The sequence below is a fragment of the Brachionichthys hirsutus genome, chromosome 19 (genome assembly GCF_040956055.1).
Source record: "Brachionichthys hirsutus isolate HB-005 chromosome 19, CSIRO-AGI_Bhir_v1, whole genome shotgun sequence".
Lineage (NCBI taxonomy): Eukaryota > Metazoa > Chordata > Actinopteri > Lophiiformes > Brachionichthyidae > Brachionichthys > Brachionichthys hirsutus.
This window is the reverse complement of record NC_090915.1, coordinates 7,165,582-7,193,230: the sequence shown is the minus strand read 5'-3', so window position 1 is coordinate 7,193,230 and position 27,649 is coordinate 7,165,582. Positions and strand designations below refer to the sequence as shown.

At 44.2% G+C, this 27,649-nt stretch overlaps 2 protein-coding genes across 2 annotated transcripts; one reads left to right on the top strand and one right to left on the bottom strand.

The window, feature by feature from the left end:
• Positions 1–698: 698 nt before the first annotated feature.
• ggt1b (gamma-glutamyltransferase 1b) lies at positions 699–6,024 on the bottom strand. The gene is made up of 12 exons (XM_068752822.1): positions 5,864–6,024; positions 5,477–5,607; positions 5,271–5,360; positions 4,691–4,883; positions 4,427–4,587; positions 4,130–4,279; positions 3,044–3,180; positions 2,087–2,274; positions 1,853–1,983; positions 1,325–1,437; positions 1,086–1,199; positions 699–862 (listed from the first exon to the last, which is right to left on the bottom strand). The coding sequence occupies exons 1-12, from the start codon at positions 6,022–6,024 to the stop codon at positions 716–718; spliced, it is 1,716 nt and encodes a 571-aa protein (XP_068608923.1). The 3' UTR covers positions 699–715.
• Positions 6,025–9,567: 3,543 nt separating this feature from the next.
• Positions 9,568–22,775, top strand: lrrc75bb (leucine rich repeat containing 75Bb). Its single transcript, XM_068753079.1, has 4 exons — positions 9,568–9,869; positions 13,166–13,294; positions 15,354–15,466; positions 22,169–22,775. The coding sequence occupies exons 1-4, from the start codon at positions 9,633–9,635 to the stop codon at positions 22,773–22,775; spliced, it is 1,086 nt and encodes a 361-aa protein (XP_068609180.1). The 5' UTR covers positions 9,568–9,632.
• The last annotated feature ends 4,874 nt before the right edge of the window (positions 22,776–27,649 follow it).

The window sequence follows — 27,649 nt, the reverse complement described above, 5'->3', positions numbered from 1 at the left end:
CGTGAACGGCACCACCGTACCTCCAAAGACACATCAAATCATGCTGATGACTTGTTGAGTCCTGCAGATTCCTTTTTTTTTACTTACTGGAAGCTTTTTCTCTCAAAAAGGGACCAAAATCACCAAGGCAATACTCCTCAGGAGTATTAGCATTTCCTTTATGAATGCTGATGCTCCCCGGCAGACATGAAACCGAATCCCCTGGAGTCATTTGGGGGCTGTTTCCCCTTGATAGATGGTGTCAGCAACGTACAATGCCGTATGGACCTCTGTCCCCAAAATCCACAACCCCCAACCCGACTGGATGCTGCTTTTTAACTTTAACTACTTGAAAAATAAATGATCTAATTTACTTAAAAAGAAATAATGAATGAATAAGTTCAAGTACCCGGTAGAACAAGCAGGCACCTTAACGGCAGCGCTTCAACTTTATTTTGGATGGTGGTGCATACTTCTTTGTATTTTGATATATTTGATTACAGAGTGCTTGTTATTGTTTATGTTCTGTAACAAAAATTCAATAAAATCTATGTACGAAAAAAAATGGCAGCACTTTGGTCTTCGGTCATTAAGAACGCAAGTTCACATTCATTTTGTGCATCTTTAATTCTCCTAACCGATTAAGTTACAATAAATACTACAACAACACGAACGCTTCTGCATACGAAGCCGTTTATCCTCTCGGACCTCCTTCCGTCGGGTCGCTGCATGGCTTTCAGTAGCCTGCGGCATGCGACCACTTTCGAGGATCTGACTCGGCCTGGATTCCGTCGTCATATCGAACGACCGCCTGCACCACGGCTCCTGTCGAATCGCGTTGCTTTATCTCGTGATTCTTTAACGCTAATCCCGTCAGGACTCTCTGCAAGCGGGGGGCATAAGAAGAAAGAAAACCGACCACTCGTGACATACAGAAAACATTCTGCACCGTTCAGCAGAAATCAGCCCGGCACCGTATCACTGTTTGTCATGCTGCATGCGTCCCTGAACAGAAACATGATCTGTGTGCCGCTGGTTGTGATGGAGGCTTGGATTTTCTCCTTGCACACCACACCACAGGTATTGCTACGCTTTGTGGCACCCACTTTGTCAAATCCGGGCTCGGCCTCAGTTGCGTTGGGACTCAGCTGGTTGTGCAGCCTTGGATCAATCATCGCTTCTCTCAGGTCGTGGTCGAAGAACAGAATTTTGAGAATCATCTATCGAAAAGCAAGATGTGAAGGTAACTAACTTTCACAGATTTACGGGTGTTTTTTTGTTTTTTTTATTCACATACTTAAAATGCTTGCTCGTTTTTAACTTCCACCTGTGGCTTGCGTCTCACCTGAGCGACAGCAGTGATGATTTTGGACCCTCCCGAGCCTCCGACCACCATCTTAACGTCGTTGTTTTTGTCAAAGAGGATGGTCGGACACATCGAAGACAACGGCCGTTTTCCTATTAACGGAAATGAACGGTTGTTAATCTTTACAAGGTCAATTTAAGCGCGTGCGTGTCCTTTATGCCTTCTCGCTTATTGTCACCATATAAAGACCCGTCCAGACAAGAGTCAAACTAAGGACAGAATAGTGGTTTGTATTTGTATTTATCAGTTTACACATATTCTTTTCACCTTGACAGCAATCTGTCCTCCGTTTACCAGTGTCACAAATCCACATAAAATCTACTCTGTTGTAAAACAACAAATGACGGGGATGAAAGCTGAAACCAGCGTTTGACCTTCAATCATCCTGCTATCGAACGTCTAATAGAATTACAGTAGGACTTATTGAAGAACCCTTAAGTGTGTTTGCTTGTCTGTTTGTGTGTACTGGTGTGTGTGTGTGTGTATGTGTGCTGGTGTTACTTTAACCTGGTCTGATGAAGTTGTGGGGTGAAGGGTCATATCCAAAGCCATTTGAATGATTAGCAGGGGAGCTGAAGTCATCCATCTCATTGTTCAGAATTATCCCCGTCGATCTTGACATGACTGTGGAGCCGAAGCTGTAAGAGAAGACGAACTTCAGATATCAGGGCCCCCCGCCGGTTCGGAAACGCCGCGTTCTGCAGACGTGTGTATTTGTCTTGGTCAGCTAGGTTGCCGTACTAATGATTAACGGTGCTGGTGACGGCCACGGCGCTTCCATCTTCTGCCAACACTGACAGATGTGAGGTTCCACTGTCCTCAGGCAGGTAAAACTGAGGCTTATAGTAAATTATGGGATGCGTTGTGTCGTCTGTGATCTTGCTACGGAGTGCGTCAGCAAACAGAGGCGAAGTCATGTTGTCGATGACCTTAGGAATAGAAAGTGGGCAATTAAAATCATCCAGATGTTAATTATTCATGGAAAAGCATGAAGGGTTATTATTGGGTAAAGTCGTAAATGCTTTTACATGTGAACACGTGTGATGTTTACATCAATACTATCATATTAACTATGGACTTTAAAAAAAAAAAGCTTTCTTGGAAACCATAATTCTTAGGGTTGTATTTAGAGAAGGAATTAATAAAGTTATTGAAAAATACTTTATCATGCTTTTTGTAATTAAAAATGTTTTTAAATACTTCCTTGAAAAGTGAGGTGGCCTTTTTTTCTAGGAATATATACAACTTCATACCATTTATTCAGTGATTTCAGAGAAACGGAATTTATTTTATACATAAAATGTATCACATTTTTCCCTAAATAATTATTTTCTGTGATTTGCAGTATTTCCTGATGACAAGATGTTTTAATTTAATCCCAAATGCATCTGTCTGTGTCTGTGAGGACCGGCCCATCCCGCAGAGATTTAATGTCTGTTAGACAAGTTCAGATAATAAAATGCTTTGCTTTGAATATGTCACTATAATTCCAAAATAAAATGTATAAAATGTGAAAAGGTGAGACTTGTATTACTCACCGCCTCCTTTAAAATATATTAAAGGATGGCAAGCAGGTACAAAGCATTAGGCCGAACAATATTTCCCTCTAATAACTGCAAGGAAGGTCTTACAAAATCATACTATTTCCCCAGAAACTCCGGAACCTCTAACTGTTTGTGTTCCGCACAGAACATCTACCTCTGTGATGTTGAGAAAGCGTGGGTCTCCAAGTAAAGTCCTCTCTGCATAAGCAAATCGGAAGCCCTCGATGACGCGATGGTAGGTCAGGATCTTTTTCTTCGTGCTCGTCGTACTATCTGAGGTGAAGTTGTAGCCTGTAGGAGACAGAACAGTCATTAGCAGCGCCGCTGAAAGCACAGCCCCGCTCGCCTGTCTTCATTCAGCCGGCTGTCCAGGAAGCCTGAGTGATATTTAGCCTAGAAGCGGCCGCGAGCGTCCCATGAGCCCTCAGCCACAAAGACAAGCAGGAGGACGGTTCACGGGGGAGAGGACAGTTTGAGTTAGACGGGCTTCAGCTGACAGGCAACAGTAAATCAGCTTCTGCTGCGTGCATGAAGCCTTCGCCAATTAGAGGTAAATTGGTGGGATTAGTCTTCGTGTGTGACGTTGGGGGGCATGGTGAGTGGGTGGCCAGCCAGTGGAGAGGAAAGGCTTGATTAATTACTGCAGAGTGAAGTCTCGGTTCGAGTCCTCAGAAGCAGGCGCTGTCACAATTCTAAAAATGAATAGAGAGAATAATGTGTCCGACAGTGACAGGATGAAGTTCCAATAACCAATCATCCTGGAGAAAGATAAACCAGTTCATGGGGTACAGAGAAATATGACATTATTATGTAACTAGAAAATCACTCAGAGCGCAGACCTCCGCCAAGAAGCTCGATCACATGGTGTTCTGGATCAGCACCAAACGGTTCTAGATTGTTCTTGGTATCTTTATACACCAACCATGAAAAGTAAACGGGAATCAGAGTTGATGCTTCCATTAAAAGTAAATGGGAAAATCCGATTATCATTTATTTATTTTTATCCAGACGGCCATCCGGATCGCTCTCAAAATGTATTGGTGCTTTGTAAACACGGCTCTACACTGTAAATGTTGACCTGCGTACAGGAAGTAGTTAAAGACATGCTGAGGTAACTTAAAATGAGTATTTTCTATTTAGAGCGGATCTGCTCGTGTTGGAGTCGTGCAGAAACGGGGACATTAAAACGCATTCTCTCTCTCCCACTCAGCGTGTTTTTGGACTGAGCATCAAGGCTTACCTTTCAAGATGTTAAATAACAGCGCGAGCACAGGACCGCTAGCGGGGGCATTGGGAACAACCATGGTGTACCCCCCCACTTCCACCCTTATAGGCTTCTCATCCAAGAGAGGCTTATAATCCCTCAGATCCTCCATTGTGATGATGCCGCCTGAGCAGAAAATCACACGCTGAGATGATGAATGGGACAAACGGAACCCAGGTAGCGTTGCTTTGCGTGATGCGTGACTTCAGCTTCATTTCACAGCCTGAGCTCATCAACGTTTTCGAACTGAAGTAAAACAATGAAATCCTATACCTGCTGCTTGAATATCTGTCACAAGGTCCTGAGCCATTTGTCCCTCGTAGAAAACATCTGGACCCTCCGCGGCGATTTTCCGATATGTCTCTGCAAGCTTGGGACACTTGATGATGTCCTTTTCTTGCAGGACACCACCTTCTGTCCTGCAAAACACTTCACTGAAGTAGACAAGGGGGGGGGGGGGGGATGTTGATGTATATTGTCATTAAATGTTGCACGTTGGACGATGCACAGTCATTTCAGGTCCCAGCAGTCTCTCACCACAAGGCTTTGTCGCTCGTGATGATTGCTTTCTTCTCATCCAAAGCAGCAGCAAGCGCCTTGCCCACCGGGAACCCTTTTTCTGCGAGGTCAATGCTCGGCTGGAACAAGTCCCGCCAAGGCAGCCCGCCGTGTCGTCGATGTGCCATCGCATAGCCTCGAATCTCACCTGGCACGGCAATAGCCAGCCCACCTAGCAACAATTGCAATTCATTCACCGCGACGTCAGGTCATTGGTTCTACTGCGGGGGGTCATCTTCTTTCAAAATGCAGATGGTCCTCACTTATCGACGGAGTTTCGTTCCGAAGATCCCGTCTCTAAATGATTCGGTCGTTAAACGAAACTCCCGTTGACCGACATTTTGTGTGGTCAAACAATACATATTTGCATATGTATAGACCATTTATACTATATATATATATATATATGTACTCACTCACAAATCTGCAGCGATTCCTTGTCGCTAAGGACATTCTTTTAACTTTCAGAAAGCCGAGTCGTCGTTAAGCTCGCTGTAATTTAGCAGTTACCACTTCCCTCTTCTCGTTTCCACGTCCGATAACTCTGGGAAAGCTTTACCTGTCATGGATAAATCTGGACTGTTTCCAAACATGCTTTCAGTTGCATTGCGTGGCGCCAGCTCCCGAGCATCAATGGTCTCAGTCGTCCCTGATTGTTAAAGCATGAATAAAGCAGTGCGTTTAGGATCCAGACGATCCACACATGGGTCGGTGAAACCAATGAGGGAAGTATTTGCGTATATGTTGAGTAAAGTTTTTTAGTACCAGTTTTTGCATCATAGATAGTGAAGAAATGTCCACCTCCAATGCCCGCACTGTGAGGGTTCACAACTCCGACGCACAGGAGAGCAGCTATGGAGGCATCTACTGCCGTCCCCTCTCTCAGCAGCACGTCTCTGTGGGTAATTATAGGACAATGATTGAGGGAAAGGATGGATGAATAGTTTTTACTCACAAAGAAATGAAATAAAGCAGCTTTGCGGGGATTTACATCGACGATAAAGTCTATTGCGTGACCGAAAGCAGGCTTTATGCATGTTTTGGGTGCACGTAGGAGTGTGTGCCAAGCCTTTATGCATGTTTTGGGTGCACGTAGGAGTGTGTGTCCATCATTGTCTGTCCTCGAGGATGTTTCTGCATGCGAGTCCTCACCTGCCGATCTCTGAACAAAGCCCAGCATCTGCTGCCACAGCTGCCTTAAAGTACATCGGCCCATTCTTTCTCCTCCCCACACCGTAGAAGACACCCAAAAATGTGGCGACGCAGGCCACGAGCAGCATCGCAAGAGCCAAAAATACGGTTTTATTGGCCATGTTTTAATTCAGCTGCAACAAATGTCAGCCTGCAAAGAAAGAAAACATGATTTACTGATTAATTAAAATGATTGTGCAAAGAGCTGCAAGCAAAACCAACTGCAAAACAAATAATAAGACTTATACAGAACAAAAAAAATTAATTATCGTACTGTGTCATATAAAACAATCAATACGAATAAAAAGAATTAAGCATTACCTCAACTTTCAACCTTACACAGAAAATATTGCACAGCCTCATTAAAGATCTTTGCTTAAATTCTGATCTTCGCATCTGTGAATTTGTTAAAATTTGACGCACATATCTCACTCAGACTAAATGATAAACTAATCAGAGTTTGGTGGTCAAAGGTTAAAGGTCAACCTCGCTGCGGCGTCACAATGTTCAGCTCTTTTTTTTTTGTCAGAATTAAACACAACAGGAATAGAACCAAACCAAACTTCACCTTTGTTATTGGATATTGGCCGTCGACCTTTAAACTGCGGCGCCGGGTCAAAGATGTTTGTGTTCTAGAAGGCAGTAATTCTAGTGGCAAAGCGTGTTCGGTTCAAAAGCGTCCCAACAAATGAGTAATGTTAAAAGTAAGTGAGTAACTAAGGTCAACAGAAGGGAGGATGACGTTAACCGGAGGCTCAACGGCTCACGTGTTTGTCGCGACGTCAAAACCTGCTGGAGTCACTTTGAGGTAAAGACATCGAACGATGGCACAATGGTGTCTCCACAAACTCGCAAAGCCTATTTTTGTTTTTACATTTGACTCTTTTTAGTGCTTTTTAACAGCAGTCTAACGTTTCAAATCTAAAGCACCCAGTTCCCCAGCTTTACTGTCGACGGCTCCGAGGATCATATTTGCTGTTTGTGCGATGACACGAAAGTAAAGAATACACGTTACTTCATTTTAGACTGCATTAAGGCGTTCTGTTTTATTGTGCCTGAGAGGTTCATGGACAGCAGCCAACATTCTGTGGAAAAATAACTCCACTTGTGGACTTTGCCTCAGGAGCATAAAATCTTTCTGAATACACGTCACCATACTCTGCATATTAGATAGATTCACGAGTACACGACGAGTGCCCCTCGACTTGACGGTTGGTGTGTGTGTAAAGTTTGATGAAGCCAGGATGTGTCGTTTGGGCAAGAAGATCGATCAGGCTAAACTTAAAATGTGATGTTTCCCTGGAAACAAGTCCAAAAATGACACAGCTGATCACTGATGTCAAATAAGCAGGGAAAAGTGAACATTATCAGTGTGAAGTTATGGTGCAGAAGATTTTAACTACTGCAATAGATTCTGATTATAGCTGCAATCCCAAAAAATTAGAAAGTGCATATTTAACTTTTTACACAATACACAAGCTGTAACTTTCCTAAAATGAAAATTGTTGTTGTGGGGTTTTTTTCGGGGAGGGGGGGGGGGGGGGGTTAGATGATGTTAATTCAATGATTAAATCAAACAATATTTAACAATATTCAAAGAAATCGCCGCTGAAGCAGAAATGTACATGGACTCGTCAAGCTACTGAACCTGTAAAGCGCTGAGGTTGTCTCTTCCCCTGCTGTGCTGGAATGCCACTGTCCCCTCCTGCTGCGTTTCCACGGCTAATCAGAGGACGATTGACAATGGCCTGCACTCCTCGCTTAGTTGTTCTGAGCCCTAAAGCCTATATCATCAACATCAAGCAGTAAATTTGTCCCTGGACTGAAACCGGTTTACGCAATGCACAATTTGATGCATACAAATTATACCTGACTTCACGAAGATACTTAAATAAAAGAAAACATTCAAAAAGCTATAAAACATGCGGATAAATTGTTATACAAATCCTCGCCTCAGATTTGCTTTTTCCGTGAAACGGTTAATCTGCCTCACCGTGAATCTTCCCAGGACGCCACGGCAACGTGATGTACGCACTTTGTGATTGCCGCTGACAGCAGGACTACATTTATAAGCTTAATGTGACATCCAATGTCTAACTACGTCAAAGTCGTTAAACGTTAACCCATTTCGTCATAAAACACCAAGCAAAGGGAGGGGGGGGGGGGGGGGGGGGGGCAATCTGACACATTAGGTTTGTCATTCAAGCAGCAGCTGCAGCCAACCATCACTTAAGTTTACAAAATGCTGCGGAGGAAGTGCGAGAGCAGACCACACTTCCATGGAAGTGGCCCCCAAGACTTACCTGCAGCAGCGTAGATTAACCATTGACCCACCGCTCATCCTCCGAGGCACTGCTCACCTATCTGGGGCAGCGAGGAGCAGTCATCTTGCTGATGGTTCACTCCTTCACATGCAGGTAGGGCGAAGGACTTAGAGCGGATTGTATTATTGACAGATAAGCCAACATCATTTGAAAACCATACAGCCCGAAGGAGCTCGAGGAGGTGCATGAAGAGTTGCTGCAGTCGTGCTGGCATTCAAATCAATGTTTGTCTTGACTCACGTAGACGAAGACACCGAATGTAACCTCCTGTAAGACCTCGTGCTGTCTTTACTCAAGAACTATGCTAACAGAAAGCCTCATCATATTATGCAAGGAGGCCACGATCACCTGAAACTCAAAACGGCAACGCATCACAGGCTCGGCTAAAGGCTCAAACGCTCCGCACGTATCTTCTGCAGCACAGGACACCTGCACGATCGCCACAAATGAAACGGAACTCATGGTGTCATAAAGAGTCTCCTCAGAAGAGGCTCCTTTTGTCCCTGCTCTTTAGTTACAGCGGCGATGAGAGCGGCACGCTCATTAGTTTCATTATTTGCTCTGCGACTCCTCTCAATCATATCCCATAAATATGTCACCGTATAGCCGGAAGGACTGTCGCCTCACAGCAAGAAGGTCCTGGGATGGAATCCATCTGAACTGCATGGGACATCCCTGTGTGGAGCCTGAAGGAATAACACAGCAAAAGGTCAATATTATAAACACAAATATCAGGGGAAATCATCGGATAAAACAAATGAAGCATTCATTCATTCATTTTCTTTCATCCGAAATTTGGCTGGGGGGGAGGGGGGGGGGGGGGGGGGGCGCGCAGGCACCGAGAGAACAAACTCCTCACAGAAAGGCTTCAAGTTGGATGTGAACCTGTGACCTTCTTACCGTCACTTCTCACTGCGCCACCGTGTTGCCCTAAAGTCAATAAAGGATAAATTAAAACATGTAGATGTGCATTTGTTTAAGTCTCATAAGGCATTAAACTGATATTGTGTTGTGACAGCAACGACCTGTTGATATAATCTGCGTCCGTCCATCCACCTTCAGATTACGCCATTGTCCCTGATAATCTGACTGGCTCCCTGACGCAGAAACAAGAGGTGCGTTTTCATGCCCGCAGTTTCATCCCCGACTCTGCGCTCTCGGGCTGCGGCGGGCACTCTGATTGGCTGAGGAGCTCAAAGGGATGCCGGAATGCGCCGCGCATGGAGTCAGGGACGCAGTCCGGGGCGCGCAGCGTTCCACGGCGATGCTCGACAGGTCGGGGCGTTCTGCATGGGAACTTTGACTCTCTGTTTCTCTGAGGGTGGAGGTTAAGTTCAGTGTGATGTTTTGGCCTCGTGTTGTGAACCCCGTCTCATCACCGACACCGACGTCTCGTCTCTGGAGTGATGGGTTCCAAGTTGAGCAGACAGAGAAGTCTCGAGAGGAATGACGCTCCGGGGGGAGCCGAGAGGAGCTTCGTGTTCGCCTCGTTGATGATCAGATCCGACAAGCTCCCGGGGTTGCTGCGGAGGAGCAGCCGCAGCCCGTACGCGAGGCGGGTGGCGTGGATCCGTGACATCCAGAGGCTCCTCCGGGAGCAGAAGACGGATCAAGCAGCAGAAGTCCTCCGACTGCTGAGAAAGGTGACGGGGATTCATGCGCTTCTTTCTCGCTGCGTGTATTTACAAAAAAAAAAGTTTTTTTTTTTTTTATCATTTATAGCCTTTATTTTACAAGACTACGACTTTTTCTTATGTGCGTGTTTATTTGCTAAATACGAGGAAGGGGGGGGGGGGGAAGCATTTAAATCCTAAACGTCTCCTTATTTATAGGACGTGCGTTGATGTCCAACACCTGTTACCGGACAACACGCACGGAATCAGGCTTTACGTCTCAACACCTGTCTCCGGTGTTACGGAATGATTGAGACGTTCGATTCGTTTAATCATCGACTTTTCTCTCGCGAGTTCTCGTCAATGTTTTACTGCGAGGACGTCCCTGGTTATAATGAAGGACGGGACGCGGGGGCAGTTTCCAGTGACGTCAGTTGACCCGTGAATCAACCACCTGTGTAATCTAATCATGAATATTTACTCAGCTCCAAACGATATTGATCACTGAGTTTATAATATCCACACCAGAAGAGGAAGAGGAAGAGGAAGGCGTTTCTTCTATACAGGTGAATAAATATGACTTTAATCTCAAACCTGAAATCTAGATAAGAGCGAGTGTCAGAAATATAAATACTCATGTGTTAAAGCAGTTCTTTTATCGCCTCGCAGCCTCGGTCGGTGAGGTTTCTTTTCTATTACACTTTCCTGTGTAACGTTTCCGCTGGTTTTACTTTCTTAAAATGAATTACAGATTACAGAGAAAGAAGCTGAGTTGTCATTTATTTCTGGTTACTGTGGAATGATTGATCAAAGAAGAGCATCTTAAAATTCCGACAACAAGGATTCTGATCAAGGGGGCCCTGTCCTTTACAGATGATCAGGGAACAATGCTGAGGAGACGGTATGAGTGTCTACTCTGCACAAAATGCAAACCCATTAAATGTGCATTAAATGCTATAACTTCGTCGTATATCTATTTATGTGACGCAGTAGAGAAATGATTCATATAGCTTTCCTTTAATATGCCTGTTTATTAAATGCATTCTCGCTGTCACTCACAGATCTCAAAGACCAACGTGTGTATTTCTTGGCAGCTTTTTCTGCCGCTCCCACATTTAAACTGCTCGCCAAGCAGAAACCGTCTCTCCATCAGTGGTCAAAGTGCTGCTGCTGTTTTACATTATAGCAGCCGGAGCAAAGTAAATGTCCACACTTCACCGACTAACGGTAACAAAGCAGCTTTCCCCTCTGTGTGTTGGATACAGAAGATAATCATCTCACATTGATGGATACATGTTGCTTTCATATTGAGGAAATAATTACAACAGCGTGCCCAGATCAGGCATTAGGTTAATTAGTTTGGGACTTTCTAGATGTTCATTAATAAACAGTGAATAAGCAAATACGCTGCATGTAATCAATGTGTTCTCTGTCACGTATTATGAAGGTTATCTGCAACAACAAAAGCGGGTTTGTGTTCATCTTCAGATGATTCGTTTCAAAAGTTTCCAGAAGCTTCTGGTTGTGTTCGATCCACATATTCGCTTGTCTGCCTCGCGAAGCAAATAAAGACAAAAAGCCCCCCCGAGATAAAAAAAAAAGTGCAGATAAATGTTTGGCATGGATCCATGGTGGCTGAACATTCAGAGAATCGGGCTTATTTTGTCTTCTCTGCGTGAGCAACAGTCTCACTCTTGTAGGTAAATCTGGAGCTACAGGCAGCAGCTTAGCGTGAAGCGTGGAAGCTGCAGCCTTCAGTGTTGGCCAGGCTTCCCCGGTCCCCTGTTTCCAGAGTTCCCAGAGTAAATACCACAAAAAGTTGCTGAAAATTCATCCATTGCAATTATATATATATATTATATATACAAAATACAACTTCTTGTAGACGTGCCCTTTATTTTTGGATAAAGCTGCTGTGCAATGTTAACAGAGACGGGCCCCCATTTAAAGGACGTGCTGATCATGATCAATAGGCAAATCTTCCGTCCGCATACGACTGATCTGACATATTGATCTTGTACTTTTATTCACCATATTTGCTTGTGAGGTTCATCCCCTGACGGCGTCTCACACTAACGCAGAAGACTGCGGCCAACGTATGCAACATATTTAATTGGATTGTGATGAACTGCATGTGTGGGATGATGTTCTGCAAATCGGAGCTCATCTCTTTATTCAGGCGGGCGTTAGATTAGAAATGCAGCTTCGTGGGATCTGAAGGCACTGGGGGGGGGGGGGCACACAAGCTTCCTGTCAGTGACAAATGGGAAAGCATTTTATGCCTATATGATTTGTAATTCGTCATATTAATCCACAGATCTTCGGGTATATATATATTTCTGATTTCATTCCCTCCGCAGGGCTGTACAGTACACAAATATCTGATGCAGCATCATCATCATCATCACAAAATAATCTCTGTGCCTTCATTTATGGACACATGTGGTCCCTTCAGTCTGCACTAAATGAGGTTCATCATGAGGGGAGAAGCCTGGGAGGATGGTCCAGCATCCGGGAAGCCCACGCAGCTCCGCTGCGATTATTCAGCCCAAAAGCTGGAGGAGGGGAAAAACGCTGATGGAAGCCGCTTCTCCTTCCTTCCCGTGTGCCTCTCGGTGTTTCGGCTGTCGAGAGCGTACGGCGCGTGTTTTACTCGGCTTCAGTTTCAGTGGACAGACGGAGGCTGGTGTTTATCTATCTGTCTGCCTGTTAGCAACATGACTCAAAAAGTCACAGATAGATCTTGATCAAATTTACGGGAAATGTTGGGAATGTTGCCGGGAACAGATGGTCCAATTTCGGTGATGATCCAGAAGAGATCCTGGATTCTAGATCAATTTGAACTTTGTTATTATACATTTCTAAAGGTTTGTTTTCATGGTCATGGAATCTAAAAATCTAGATAAAATAAATGTTGTGATCCCTGGTTTTATTTAACCGTTCTGTTGTATATTAAGAGTAGATGTAGGAAGTTAGATTCACATGAAGTAAAAGGAAACTTTTCTCCCTCGTCTTTTACGAGAATGGGTAAAACCTGCAAATGAGAACCTGGAGGATTATCTCTGCCTTCATCCAAAGCGAACACGGCAGGTTAATCCGAGCGCACACAAAGACCCCTCACTCACACACGTACACGCACACGCACACGGCAGCATCCCCATCGCTTATCAGCTGCGCCTGGTGTGAACAACGATCCGATGGATCGATCATGCCTCTCATCAGGGATTTATGAGAGGCTGACATGAAATCAGACTTACGTTTTACACTACCTGTTCATTGTAGCAAGAGGTAAATGGATTTATTTCCCTTCTGTTCTTGCCTCTCAGGATTTGGGTCTCCAGGGAACGTCGCTCAATGACATTTTGTACAAGAACGCAGCATTTCTCAACCTGGTGGATCCCATTTCTCACGAGCTCCTGATCAGTCTCGCTCGGGATCTGCAGTGCCCGAAAAAGGTACGAAGTTGTGATAGCAGGATTATGGGAAAAACTGCTGGATGGATCTTGACTTTCTCTCTCCGAGTGCTTTTCTGGTTCATCATTCATAAAATCCTATCTTGTAAAATATTCACTCAATTCACGCGTTAAAAATCACAGTCATGAAGGAGTCCAATATGAACTATCATGTAAAATGTCTTCTGGGTCTGATCCAGAATGAGGTCAGGAAAAAAATATAATATTTTAACATTAAACCACATTTGTGAGGGTTGCTATGGTGACTGTCGCTGCAGGCTGCACAGCTGCGGAGGCATCGTTAAAATGAAAGAGACGCACCTGTTACACGTCTCACCTGATCAGATCCTCCCTGTCTGGACCCGACTATACGGGGACTGAGGTGCTCGGCGGAGGTCTGCGCTCGCTTCATCCTCTCGCAGCTGAGCATACAAGTTATTAAAATTCAAAGAACAGCCTCAACCAGAGGATGAGGGTGAAGAAGACAGGGCAGAAACTCAGAGTGGCAGTAAAAACAAAGCCAGCCGCCTTTAGGCTTCTCTAAAGTCACCACTTATCTCTTATAGGAAGACACGCGTTGCCTTAAGATAAAGTCACAGCAGTCTTACTGCGTCCTGCGATAAGCACCTCTAGGAAAGTCTGATCTTGATGCAGCTTGCTTTAGTGAGGAAGAGGCCCAGGAGGAAGGAAGGATGGGAATGTGAGGATCTGGCAGCATCGTATTCCTGACTGGCGGCCGACCCGTGGCAGGACGCGGAGTCAGACGTGATGAGGATGCAGAGAGGCAGTTTGCTGCGTTTTAGGCCTGCAAGCTGCGTCAACAGCCAGGATGTCATATCAAGCTGAGATTTATTTACCAAAGACAGTCAAGGACGGCGAAAAGATCCTTAATTTGTGAATATTTTTAAGCTCATGGTCGTCAGTTTTAGACAGTTAATTTAATGTGTTCGGATGCTCTGCAGGCCGGCGATTAATCTCTGCATAGTTGTTGCCTGGTTCCTCCACGCCGCAGACATTTTCCAAGAACACTTTCACATTGAAATCATTATGCACCACTTTAACACACCCAGTCAGCACAGGAAAAGAAATGGCGGCAGGCGTGGTTAATCAGCTTAAGGTAAATTGCCCCTGTCTTCTTTCTCTCCGGACACATTGCCTCATTCTCCTTGTCATGTTTCACCATTAATTAGATTTACCCCGCTCGGTGCAACACATTCCATTTAATTCGTTTGGTGGCAGAGGAAGGGAGAAAAGAGAAGGGGGGAGGGAGGAGGGAGGAGAGCCGTGAAGCGAGAAGGGAGACCAGACAAACGAAGAGTTTGAAGTTGAGTTCAAATGAAGAAGGAAAAAAGCACATCTATGGTTTGTAGACAGAAGCTGAGATCAGGTGTCCAGCATTAATGAAGCTTGTTTGTCTGTCTGGCAAGATAACTCAGTTCTGGACGGAGCTAGATGTAATTTTCAGGAGATGTTCTGAATGTTACCAGGAACAATTGATAAAATTTTGGTGATGATCCAAAAGAGATCCTGGATTCTGGATCGCTCTCAAATTTTCGTTAACATTGCCATAAATGGAGCTTCAAAATTTGTTCATCAATATCTCGGTTGATTATTGACCGATGTTTATGGAATTTGACACAGTCATGTAGGGTTGGGGGGGGGGGGGGGGGGCTATCTCACCACCGAAAAAATATTTAATTTTAACATTGAAACGCCATTTACGGATTCAAGAATCTGTTAAAAATACTTTTCATGGTTGGTGTATAAAGATACCAAGAACAATCTAGAACCTTTTGATGATGACTCAGATCACCATGTGGACGGTGTAGATCCAGTTAGGAGGAGAACGAGCTGCTTGGAGGAGGTCTAAGTTAGACCAAGACCCATCTTCAGATTTGTTTTCATCAAGATCCATCCAGCAGTTTTTCTGTAATCCTGCCAACAAACAAACAGACAAACGCCGTTGGAGGTAAATGCACAATCTATTGACGAACAGCCAATGATTGTTTCTGGATTCGCCATATCTGTTGAGATCTGTCTCCATAATTTGTGTGTCTCACAGGAGGCCGATTCCATCAAGTCCAGCAACAAGATTTGCCGTCAGCTGATTTACCACCTGACCCCTCACTCCAAGTGGACGAGACAAAGGGTACCCAGGAGGAAATCTCAGGTCTGGTGAGTGTCTCTTCCCCGCTCCCGACCCATTAGCACATCCCGTTCCTCCCGGCTGCAGGATCTAGAATGAGTCTTTTGCCATTATTTCAAGGTTACAACTGCGATGGCGCGTTAATTACGTTTCAGGGTTGAAATTATTATCCCTTCTGGGAATTCAATCTTTTTTCCTTCCATTTTCTTTCACTTCTAAAGAAAATATAAAAGACCAGAGGAAGAAAGGGGGAGTGATAACAGTGTCATGCTTGACAGCTTTTAAATGATGCAGTCATATATAGTAATGTTCATTATCTCTGAGGTGGGAATAAGGAACACGGCGCTAGTATCTTGCATTCCCTTGTGTTTTCTTCCTGGAATAAAATGTATTACTGTATTCCCAAGAAGTACAAGCGTAAATATGAAACAAGACATTGGTCCAGCAGGATGACAATACAAGTGATTAAAGAAATAAATGAATAATCTCTTCTTTCATTTGTTGTTTTCTTTTTGTAACAAATACACTAAGAGGAGTGTGACTAATGCAGTGTTCAAGATAGCGGTAAATCCCGTCATTAAAAACTCTGAAAAATGTATGTTCACATGAATAACGTGGAAAACAATGCGGATACCTGCAGGAACATCTTTACGTTTCTGTCCTTGAAACGAACGTTCAAGCAAATTATTCGAGTGAAAGGTGAGACATTTTAGAGTTAAATGCACCACTCACAACAAAATGCATTCTGCAACGGAACCCTGTCTTCACGTGGTTTTGTCTGATTCACAGCTCGCCTGAAGCGCTTCAGTAGCAGGTGCATTTGTGGAGACATTATTAAACCCAAAAAAGCATCTCGAATGACGATCATGAGCCGCCGTCTCCCTGAGCAATTAACCCAGATTGAAATATTGTTTGGCAGCTCGAGTTCACTTCCCACCCCGTCTCCTGGTTGCAATAGTTTGGAAGGAGCCCTGAACAGAACACCAACGCAGCGAGAGCTGATGTGGGGGTCAGACTCGTCTGCGTTGAACGTGACGCACCGGGACTCTGTTGATATGATTTAAAATGCCCGGCTGTTATCGATCACTTCATTAGCTCAGAACCATCTTTCTCCATTTCCTCCCTCGCCCCCCCCCCCCTGCTCTCCTTTTCTTTTAGTTTTTTTTTGCAGTCCTCTTGATTCTTTGCCGTTTTATCATCCTTTCCTTGCATCGATTTTCCTCCTCCCTTCTTTCTCCTGTGGGATTATTCTCTCCTCCTTGTAAGAGTCCATTTTGTTCAACAGTTGCCACACAGAACGGTTCTGCAGTCTGAGCCCAGGCTCTGGGGGGGGGGGGGGGGGGCATCACTGCGGGGTTTTTGATTAGAAGTCGTGCATGTTGCTTCCTCGGTTAGTTCCGTCTCTTCATACGTAGGAATGAAAAGGCGCGCACTGATTTGCATTCGCTGCAGCCTGCTCTTCGATGGCGGCTTAAATCTTATTGTTGTAAAAGGAAAATAGATGCCATTGGTTGCAAATCCTTCAAAGGATATGCATAAATCAAGAGTCTGCCTGCTCCACACCTAATATATGATCAAGGCAATTCGATTTATTTATCTGAAGTTGCATTCCAGAGAAGCGGCGTTGAGTCCCCAGAGGACTTCTTTAATATTAATGTAATTGGCATTGAATTTCAAATTAATCAAGCTCATATTCTTGTCACTTTAAAATCACCCTTCCAGCACAGTTTGAAGCGATTAAGCTTATTGCACGTGCTGTTTCTTTACTCGTCTTTGGGGCACGGGAGAAATTAAAGCAAGATCATTACAGCGGCAGCGATTACAAACAACTTCTGGTACATTTAAGGGAAATGACTCCGGTCCAATGAGACAGCTGCTTTATTTGAGTCGGCATTGAAAACGCTGTCTGGCAGAATAAGGGATTTAAGAGCGAATATTGCGCGCAGGTCATGATGAGGCCGTGGCTGTGGTTGTTAAGGCCGGTGACGGATGTTTGACCTCACGCTGCTCAGATTAAGGAAGTCGACACTGAGGTGATAGCCGTCCTACGATCGCTTTTATTGATGGCGTGTGCAGAAACCACAACGAAACACAACACACTGCCTCCATCGGGCTGTAAAATGCAGAGTTTTATTTATTTATGTGTATTTATAGGCCTTCCCTGTTCCGTGTGTGTGTGTGTGTGTGTGTGTGTGTGTGTGTGTAGGTGTGTGTGTGTGTGAATTGGGTTGAGCTGTGACATTTCTTTTAGACATCTGTGAAATGAGCTGTGCTTATGACATCTTCTTTAACTTCAGCTCCATTTCTGGACAGCTTTTCACTGGCTAATCATCTCTCTCTTGCTCTCGCTCTCTCTAGTTTCTCGATGTTCTGCTCAGACTAATCTGTTCTAATATTTGAAGAAATCCCCTCCACTTCTCCACGTATTAATTTTTAACGCTTCACTTCTACAGGATCCGTCCTAGAAGCACCAAAATATTATGTCACTACGCCCTCTAATTATGGTAGATGTGGTACAGTGAGGAAATTAGGCATTTGAACACCCTTGCGATTTTGCAAGTTCTCCCCACGTAGAAATTATGGAGGGGTTTAAAGTTTTCATCGTTGGTGCATTTCTGCTGTGAGAGACAGAATAAAACAAAACAATCCATTCTGGAGAAATGTTCTGATATTTCTTTCTCACATGTTTGCTATACTCGAGGCGTATGCTTGCTGCTCCATGTGTCAGCCGCCTTTAACAAATGCATGGCCTATTTCTGGAGCCAAGTCGCCCCCTGAGGTGAACGCCCTCTGACTCAGTATGTCTGACCCCCCCCAACAGGCAAGGGCACAGATCTGGCAGCGTGACGCAACAATATGGAGAGAATATGAATGTATGTTTTTTGGATTGACAGTCGTCTCTGCTTTCTCTGGTCATATTTCCATTAACGGTGAATTTCCCTCTGACTGTCCGCTCGGCCTGCGTTCTGGTCGAACTCCACTCTTAATCGAGGCTCAGAGAACCAGCCACCATCTTTGCTGCATGAATAATTGAGGGCTTCACATTGCACAGACTGAGAGGCTTTATGATGAGCGGAAGGGGACGTGATACTCGGCATCCACCGCTGCAGTCTTCAGGGCGTGGGCCTGTGAATGAAATAGTTAGATTCAAAGTGTTGATCAGTAAACACCAGGTAGGAGGAAAACTGAGCAGAGCTGCTTTAAATAAAAGCATTGCACGTCCGCCTGGGCTTTTATTGAGGGATTGGACCTCGGTTCGCCTCTCACTGATTGGATATCTGGCTCCAAATCTCAGATAAGACTCTGTGTGTTTGAGAAGAACAAAAACAAAGAGTGGTCAAGACCCACGGTTTGCATTTTAACTAGTCTCATAATTGTGCATAGTACTGCAGGAGCAAGTGTATGCATGCAGTATTGCATGCAGTATTGCATGCAGTATTGTATGCAGTTATGTAATCCAAACTGTTTTCTACACGTTTCGTCACAGTATTCTTTTCTCCCGAGCGTCTAGTTTGTCACGTTGAATCAAATCATAGGAATTTATAGCTCGACTGTAGTGTGGAGTACATTTTGTATTTTACACGCTGCACAGTTGCTCCACATTCGATACGGATAGCTTTTATCATCCTTGGCACAGCACAAATGCTTATTTTTGGCTGTAATTGTTGTTGTTGTTTTTTAAAGCCGAATCTTTCTATTTTGGGTGAACATTAAATCGCATGTTCCCGCCTGCTCGCTCTCGGCTGTTCGGTTCCTGTTAAGAAACGTCACTTCAGTTTGTTCTGTTTGACATGCTTTCAGCGTTCATTTTCAAAGAGCCCGTGAGAGAGAGATTTTTCCACCCTAAAAGAAATGTGCCATGCGCACATTATCAGCACTTTCATGTTTCCTTATCTGCTTTCCTTCTTGTCTTTTTCTTGCCTGTGAAGGAGTCTTATTAAAACAAGCCAATACATGCTTGGTGCTGAATCTGAGCCAAGTTAAACTAGTCCAGGAAACGATCTACACTGTTGCCTGCGGCGTGGGCCTTGAGGTACGTTCAGACTAAAAAATAAATGTAAAAACACAGAAGCATATTTTACCTGTTGCTCACCTTGCAGCGCTGCGTTTGTAGAGTCGACCCTTGCCTGCTCTCTCACGGCCGAGTTAGAGTACCATGCATGAATTATACAGAAGCCTGGAGGCAAAATGGCTTCAGATCTAGATGAGGGGCAAACAAGTCAGGACCGACGCTTTGATGAACCAGACAGCGATCAGACTAATCCCAGAGGTCCGTGGCACAGCGTCCAAATCCAATGTTCCTCCAGTGCTTTTATTGCCTCCACCAAGGAGGTTATGTTTTTGTTTGTTTGTTTGTTAGCAGGATTATGAGAAAACTTCTGGAGGGATCTTGATGGGAAAAAAAAAAGTGTAGATGGGTCTTGGTCTAATTTAGATCCCATTACATGTTGAGAGCGATCAGCCTCCAGTGTGTCTCTTTGTCAGTTCGCCCAATTAAATTAGTGAAGGTCATGTTGCGTCATATTTTTAACGAACTGCCATATTTCAAAAACACACAAAATTTGCCGTTAGTTTTGGAAATGCACTAAAAACAGACCTGGGTTGGTTTACTTTTAGTTTTATTAGCCCCATCTGCTTCATATGTAATATTTTACATGACATTACATGATTACACATGAGCGTAATGTTGTTATTAACTCTTTGACAACTATTACAACTATTCAGGTGTCATGAAAACTAAATCATTTAAACTGCAACCCCAGCAGTTCAAGTTGAGTTGAAACAAAGACTCATCATTATATTTAATCCCACAGTAAATGAAGGCGAGGAAGACCTTGCGCCCTTCGGCGCTCTCTGTGTCTCCTGATGCATTCCTGATTCATGAGAGGAAATGAAGTGGAACATGTGATGACAAGTTCCTGCTGCTACTTGCTTTTAGCACTTACAACAGAATATGCTTTTAAATGCACCAATCCCATGTGTTTTAATGTTAAACGATGTTTGCTCGGGCCTTTTCAGCACCTCCCGGCAAACACCGGGCTTCACATTGAGTTGTATCAAATCTTATCCAAAGTCTGACTCCTAGCCCTGTAGCCAGAAAGACTCAAAAGCACAATTTGCAGGAAGCGATGCAGGGATAATCACGGACGGATGGAGGCAAATGAGAAAGCTTTAAACATTTCTCCGGTTCTCGGATTTGCTTTTGACTTTTGTGGTCGTCTTCAGATCTGCTCGGCAGCAGACTTCCTCTCCTGGGCTGCCGTGACATGCATGCAGCTTCCCCGCCAGCTGTCCTGTGCATATTTAACCACATTTAGGTGCAGAGGGAACATTTAGTTTCAGTGCAATACTTCAAACTGTCAGGTGTGATAGGTACTGCAGTATTATTACAACACGCCTTGTTAAGTGGAGTCGTCTGGATTTAAATGGGTTATCACTTGCCTTTCTATCGGCCTCGTTTCCTGACAGCTTTTGTCCCTTTATCGTGTTATCGTCCATCTATCACGTAGGTTTTAATCCTCCTGTCTCTTTCACACAAAACCTCAGAAGAATTCCATCTCAGCAGGAAATGAAGCGTTTAAGATTTAGGGAGATATTTTGATGTAATTCTTTTTAAACGTGAAAGCTGGAGTAGGTGGAATAACATACATTCTGGGGATGCTGTTAGGTAATATTTGATCAAATGTTAAGGAGGTCGGTATTTTTACTATTACATGACACAAGTTAGCAGTCCATTAAGTTGAACACACACGTGTGTTTGGGTATCATGTCAAGTTCTTTTGTTTAAGTTGTGTAGAGTCTTTTGATTCTCTTGATTCTCTTTGATATCAAAGACGAGATTTCTGATTCTTCGGTCAGACAATGTTATCCACAGAGCTAAATGACCTGTCGTCGTGTTTCCCACAGGAATTATGAATCCCAGTTAAATTCTGTTTTAATAAATATATCGTACCCTGTATTTTTTCAAATTCCAAAGAAAAAGATGCTTCATTACCATTTCCTGTATCATCCGCGTGTCCTCGATTTGAAACTATAGCCTTTATGCTGAAACAAGGCGATATTCCAGCCGCTATTTGGCCCAAGTAGCGTCTTTTTGCTTTGTTCAAACTGTTTCCTAATCATTCTTTTATCTATTTTGTCTGTTTGTCTGTTTTCAGACCTGAATCAACTGTTTTCTTTAGGTAGGCAGAGTTTGTAACTCAAGGGACTCCAGCCGGCACATATTTAAATGCAAATTATCTTCTTTGCATTATTGATTCCGTGGACTCTTCTGGAGCGTGCTCTGGAGTGTATCATTCCGTTATACTTTGGGATTCCATTAAAGAACATTTTAAATCGACAACCTCTCAAAGTACCCCGACAGCAAAAGTTATTCAATCAGCAATGTGAAGAGAAGAGAAGGGGTTCCGCAGGGATGTGGCTTCAAAGTCCAAATTAAATTCATGGTTTTACAACCCCCAAAAAAGGACTGCCATTTAATCTACATTTCAAAAAAGGATATGCTTTGAAAACTCAGTTTAATCCATTAACTTTATGGATCTGCCAACTTTCCTAATAAAATACATGAATCTGAGGTGAGACTCGTCAGACTGAGACTCGCCCACTCAGGATTGTTTGTTTCATTCTGCACAGAGATCTCACCCGGATGACTTGAGAATCTCCACAGACACTGTTTGTCTTGTTCTCACCGTCTCGTAACCGAAGTGTTTCGTGTCTCCTGTCTGAAACAGTCTGAAGACCACCCTGAAGAAGAAGCTGTCTGGCGATGTGGTCAACCTGTCAAGCATCCCTCTGTCTGGCCGAGACATCCGCCGTGTGGCGTTCCACCTCCAGAGCGTGGGCGACGCGGTGACGGCGGTCGACCTGAGCTTCACCGAGCTGCAGGACGACGGCCTGCGGCTGCTGCTGCCGTACCTCGGCCGCCTGCCGAAGCTCACCATACTAGCCGTCAACGGCAATCGCTTGACACTGGCCATCCTGAAAGACCTGACCGACTCGGTGAAGGATCCCAAGACGTTCCCCAGCCTGGCCTGGGTTGACCTGGGCAACAACGTGGACATCTTCACCGTACCGCAGCCGCTCCTCGTGGCCCTGCGGCGCCGCTTCGGCTTACGCAGCAGCCTCCCCACCATTTATGAATACAAAGAGGCGCAGGCTTTTGGCGGCTATGATCCAAACATGGAGACTTCGGTGGAGGAGCCCAGTCTGTGCGAGGAGGGGGGAGTAGAGGAAGACGATAGGGAGGAGGAGGAGGAGGACAGGCTGGAGCTTCGAGCCTGGAGCTTCAGAGAAGAAAATGTGTCAAAATGTGTGCCAGTGCAATTCTGTGGGAGATGATCGCCCAGAGCTGCTTTCTGTTCCGCTGACGGCCTTTTGCATCCGTCAGCATCACCTAGCCCCAGGCTTAGCCTCGCGTGTTAGCAGGGGTCGCTGTAGCGACGCTTACAGTGACCCACATGTTTCTGTGTTGTCTTTCCCCCCGGGATGCTCTGACTTCCTGACGATGTGAAGCGGCCAGTTTTCTGATGTGCTGTCTGCAACATTTATGGATTCAACCATCGTCTATCCAGGAGAAGCTCAACCGAACATTTCAACTGTTTTCCAGTGCGTCGTGTTCCGAAGCGTTTGCTGCCTCGCACGGGCCCCAGATAGTTCATTCCAGTGGTGGATTAAGAGCGATTCTATTTATGATCAGACCGAACGCAACGGGAAGGATCTCCACTCTGATCGGGAAGGCGTGCGCAGAAGTGACGATGCAAAGACAGCTCAGCTTTTCTCTCCTCTTTCGTGGCGCTCCAGCATGCAGAGAAATCTTTGTTGTAGCATGAATACCTTCTTTTTGACTTTTTGAGGTGTGAAGTTTGCTTCCTTTTGTAAAAGGTACAAAGTCTTATCCTGCCTATACTATAGATATAAATGGGGACTGTTCTCGTCTTGTGGTATTATTCAGGAAAATATATTTGTGTTTACAGGGAGGTTAATGAACAGGGTGTATGTGTGTGTGTGTGTGTGTGTGTGTGTGTGTGTGTGTGTGTGTGTCTATGCAACCATGATTAGAGAGTCTCCTGTTGACATGCAGAGTAAATTACTACTGTTGATCACTGAAATTAAATGTTTACTCATTTGCACTTTAAGGACAGTTCTTTCCCTAAATTGTTTGTAGTCCCAATGTTAAAGTAAAATATGTTTTGCTCTTGCTTCCAAAATAAACATGAATTGAATAACATTTGTCTCCTGTGGACTTTCGTAGACGTTGAGTTTTTAGAACGATGTTAAATGAAATTTGATTTAAAAAAATATAAAGATTTGGGTGCACGGAAGAGATGTGTTCAATCACGCCAGATAATCCATTTTGTATTTTTAGTGTGTGTGTGTGCGCGTGCGCAGGTGTGTGTGTGTGTGTGTGTGTGAGGGTAGAAACTGCTCTGTGGAACAGGAGAGTCAATCGATAACCTCTTTCATTACATGGAGCAGCCTCTGAATACGAATTCGAATACTTTTTTTCTTTAATTCTGTGCAGCTTGGCTTAAATGTTTATTTGGGGGTCACATTTCATCCTTGGAAAGAAACCATAGTGTTCAAGTTTGATCTGTTTTCTGTTTTATTGCAGCAACACAGAAGGATTAGATAATATATTATTCAGAAAACCTTGCTCTCACGATTTGATACAGCATCTGTCTTACTTCTTAAAAAGCTAATTAGAAATAATTGTTGCCATACATCTGAGACGCAGCAGAGAACGCCTGGCTGGTATGTGTTTAGCGTCTGGTTTCCATTTCCAGCATTCTTGACTGTTTGGGTAAGAGCGGCGGTCCGTGTGGTCCTGTCAGGGAGAGAACGATGCAAACGTCCTGCTGACTTGTAGCTGTTCTGCTTGCAAGGCATTTTCATCCTCACAGAGGAGGAGCCTGAGGCCCTCAATCTTCGATCCGGTTTCACCCTACAGAAAGAAATGGAGTGTCGGATAACCGCCGATCCTGCTCAGATTTGTTGCAGATGCTCTGCAGACCATGAGAAGCTCGGATCTGTGCAGAAGATACGTTTATTGTGCAACAACACAGAGTAATGCATATTTGCAAATAACTGAACTGCATCAAATATAGCTTTGGAGAAGCAACACAGTTTTATAATTGCATAATCTTTTTTAAATATTCCATAGGATATATGCTGCATGCAGCTTTTTAGATACTTATATATAAAAACTACGGTATTCTTATCCTTTGCAAAAGTGTAAAAAAAAAAAAAGTCTCGTCGACATTCCTTACTTTAGATTTCCACAACAGTGGATCTCTATCTTACCACTTGCCTTTACCGAGATGCTGTAGAATTAGTAGATGACAAACAGATTTGTTGTATCTTCAGAAGCTCTGGATCCAGATCCAGAAGAAACCACCATCACTGAAAGTGTGATTTTAGTGAATAACTTCTAATCTAATAATGAGATCAAGGTGAATCTAATTGTTAAAGGTTTGTTTTCATGGTTAAGGAATCTAAAAAATAGAGATAAAATAAATGTAGGACCATTATTCTTGGTTTAAATCACAATATAGGGAGACTGAGGTGTTTGGCGGAGGTCTGCACTCTCTGACTGCTTTAGTTTAGAGTTTTTCATTTGTTTTATATTTTTTGGTCTCTTGTGTGATTGTTACTGCAGTATAAGACAACATATCTGGGTATTCTGTTACGAACTGTTTGTATATTTCCATGTTATTGCCTGGATCTCATGTTTTCTATGTGGTTCAGTTTGCTGATTTCCCAGCAGTGAACGCTGCTCGTCTTTTGTGAATCACGCATGCGCCATCTAGTGGCCTGAAGTTGTAGTGGAACTAGTTGCTTTTGTATAGCTGTAATTAAATGGTTCAATATTTTTGGGGGACTGAATAGATTCTCTGGCTTCGGGCCTAGAACAGAACAATAAGTAGGACATCTGATCTGTGTTTGCAGGAATGGTGAGCAGCATTGAGCTCGAACACACACACCGCTGACGTTTCCCCATCAAGACACTAATGAGTTGAGAGTTGTATTTGACTGCATCGGGCATGTGTTTGCATGTGTGTGTTGAAGATGGGGGTGGAGGTCATCTGGGTCAACCCCCCCGCGTGTGTCACCCCTGGAGGCAGATTGAGTTGGACTCACTGTCCAAGAGTTTAAGAAGTCAACAGCATATAAATGGTTTGAACCTTAAAGGGGTTTATTCACATCCAAGTTTGGGTGGGTCTGGGAAATGACTGGGAAAGATGGAGAGAGAAAAAAAATCACCCTGCAAAGAAAAATGATTAACTCCTGATGAAGTGATAAAAACTGTTCAAGTAGAAGAAGAGAGGAGATTTCAGCCGAGTTGTGCAACATGAAGACGATGGGATGCAGCTGTGGGCAAAGGCACAAAGATCCGGATGGAAGCCAAGAGGGGGGGCAATTTACTGTTTCAATGATTCATCATTACAAACTGAACATTTTGAGTTTAAACTGATAACATTTCTGGGCAGAAACGAGGAAGGTTGGAGCCCCCCCCCCCCCCCCCCCCCAAAAGAAGAATGACACATGAGATGCTTATTTGCCGACTTGGAAACACGTCTCTGTGTTCGCTCTAAATCTGACTATAAAACAGACATGGAAATGTTTAAATGAAAGCTCTTTCTAGATTCATCGATTTGTAGGAAATAACACAAAGACATCTATACGCGTCTAAACACGCTAATTAAAAACAGGTCCGGAGTCAATGAATCCACAATAAATATTATCGTTGGATGAACTTGGTTAAAGTGCAGAAGTGTAAAAAAAAAAAAAACGACTCTTCATTTTCTGTGAGGAAACTCAAAGTATGTATGTGTCGCTGAAAAACAAATAAAATGTGCAGGGAAGAGTTGACAGACACCAAACTCCCACAGAGCCAAAGGTCAAAGGTCAAGAGTCGACAGCAACCAGGCCGGGGGGGGGGGGCTGTTGTGTTCCTTCCAGTCGCACTGATGTTTATTCTCCCTGATAGATAAGCCTCATAGATTGATGCTCCTCTCTGGAAACTCATCTGGAAACAATCACATTCAGCCCGCTGTGTGTTGGTGAGCCTCCTCAAAGCCCCTCGAGATAAACATGACAGAAGAGATTCCAACGATTTCAGAACTGTGTATTCACTCGTGTTGTAAACCCACAGTGGTGCGAAAAACTAAAAGTGTACTTAAGTGTACTACTTGTTTTGAGGAGGTTTTGCATCCTCTTAAGATAAATTAACTGTTCAAAAAGATATCCTGGATGAACAAGAAAACACAAAAGTGAAAACAGGGAGGATTTTCTGAGGTCGGGGAAAACTTGCCTTATTAAAAATGTGTGGTGCCACAAATAGAGAATGATAATAACGTGATAAAGTAATAAAGATTAACAACCCATGAAGCAACTAAATGAGCTCATCTTTAAACTGTGGCTTTAAAAACCTTTATAGTTGAACACTGACAGGTCAGCGGCGCACAAGGAGGTCTGGAGTCCGGCTGCTGGAGGGGGTCAGAGACGAGGGGGCTGCAGGTCCGAGCTCGGACCGACGGAGGAGCTGCAGAACTGGACCTTCAAAGCAGCTTTTATGCTGCTCTGCTGCTGCAACTTCTGCATAAATTAAAAGTTCGCTGTGATTTCAGCTGCAGTGCACAAAAGGAACAGAATTAGCAGAAGGTACAGCTCCCCCCCCCCCCCCCCCCGCAGCTCTGTCATGTCTGCCTGATAATGACTATGATGCTGCCCTCTGTTGGCGCTCGGTGGTACGGGCGGTCCAATGGAAGAAATCCCCATGCTAATCTAATCTCGCTGCTGCAGACAGCAGCCACGCGCACGGACACAAACAGGCTAAATATGAGGGTGAACGCGCTTAGGTTCGGTTCCATACATGCAGAAATGTGTCGGCGCTGATAATAAAAATCGATTTTGCTTCATGTGATTGAAGTAAGACCATGAAAATGGTCTGGCATAAAATGAACCTTGACTGCAACATGAGATTCAGGGCGTGACGCATATGAACGCACGCGCTGCGTGACAGCCACGCAAAATAATAAAATATAAATATCATTTAAAAATATCAAATTCACTCAGACAGCTTGAAGCTGTGAAATTAGCATGACGCGTCTGTCAGGCTCATACCTGCGTCTTTACGCACGACGGGAAACGCCCACTTCGGAGACGCGTTAAAGCGGATTGGCTGCTAAAGATACCAGCGGCCGTGTGCGCTC

What these genes read in the sequence shown, in the direction of transcription:
- ggt1b (XM_068752822.1), bottom strand. Translation starts at nt 6,024, where the DNA reads ATGGCCAATAAAACCGTATTTTTGGCTCTTGCGATGCTGCTCGTGGCC. An exon ending in TCCAGATTTATCCATGACAG is followed by an intron (nt 4,884 to 5,270) that starts GTAAAGCTTTCC and finishes AATTGTTGCTAG; the next exon opens with GTGGGCTGGCTATTGCCGTG. An exon ending in GTTATTTAACATCTTGAAAG is followed by an intron (nt 3,181 to 4,129) that starts GTAAGCCTTGAT and finishes TGTCTCCTACAG; the next exon opens with GCTACAACTTCACCTCAGAT.
- lrrc75bb (XM_068753079.1), top strand. Translation starts at nt 9,633, where the DNA reads ATGGGTTCCAAGTTGAGCAGACAGAGAAGTCTCGAGAGGAATGACGCT. An exon ending in TCCTCCGACTGCTGAGAAAG is followed by an intron (nt 9,870 to 13,165) that starts GTGACGGGGATT and finishes CTTGCCTCTCAG; the next exon opens with GATTTGGGTCTCCAGGGAAC. An exon ending in ATCTGCAGTGCCCGAAAAAG is followed by an intron (nt 13,295 to 15,353) that starts GTACGAAGTTGT and finishes TGTGTCTCACAG; the next exon opens with GAGGCCGATTCCATCAAGTC.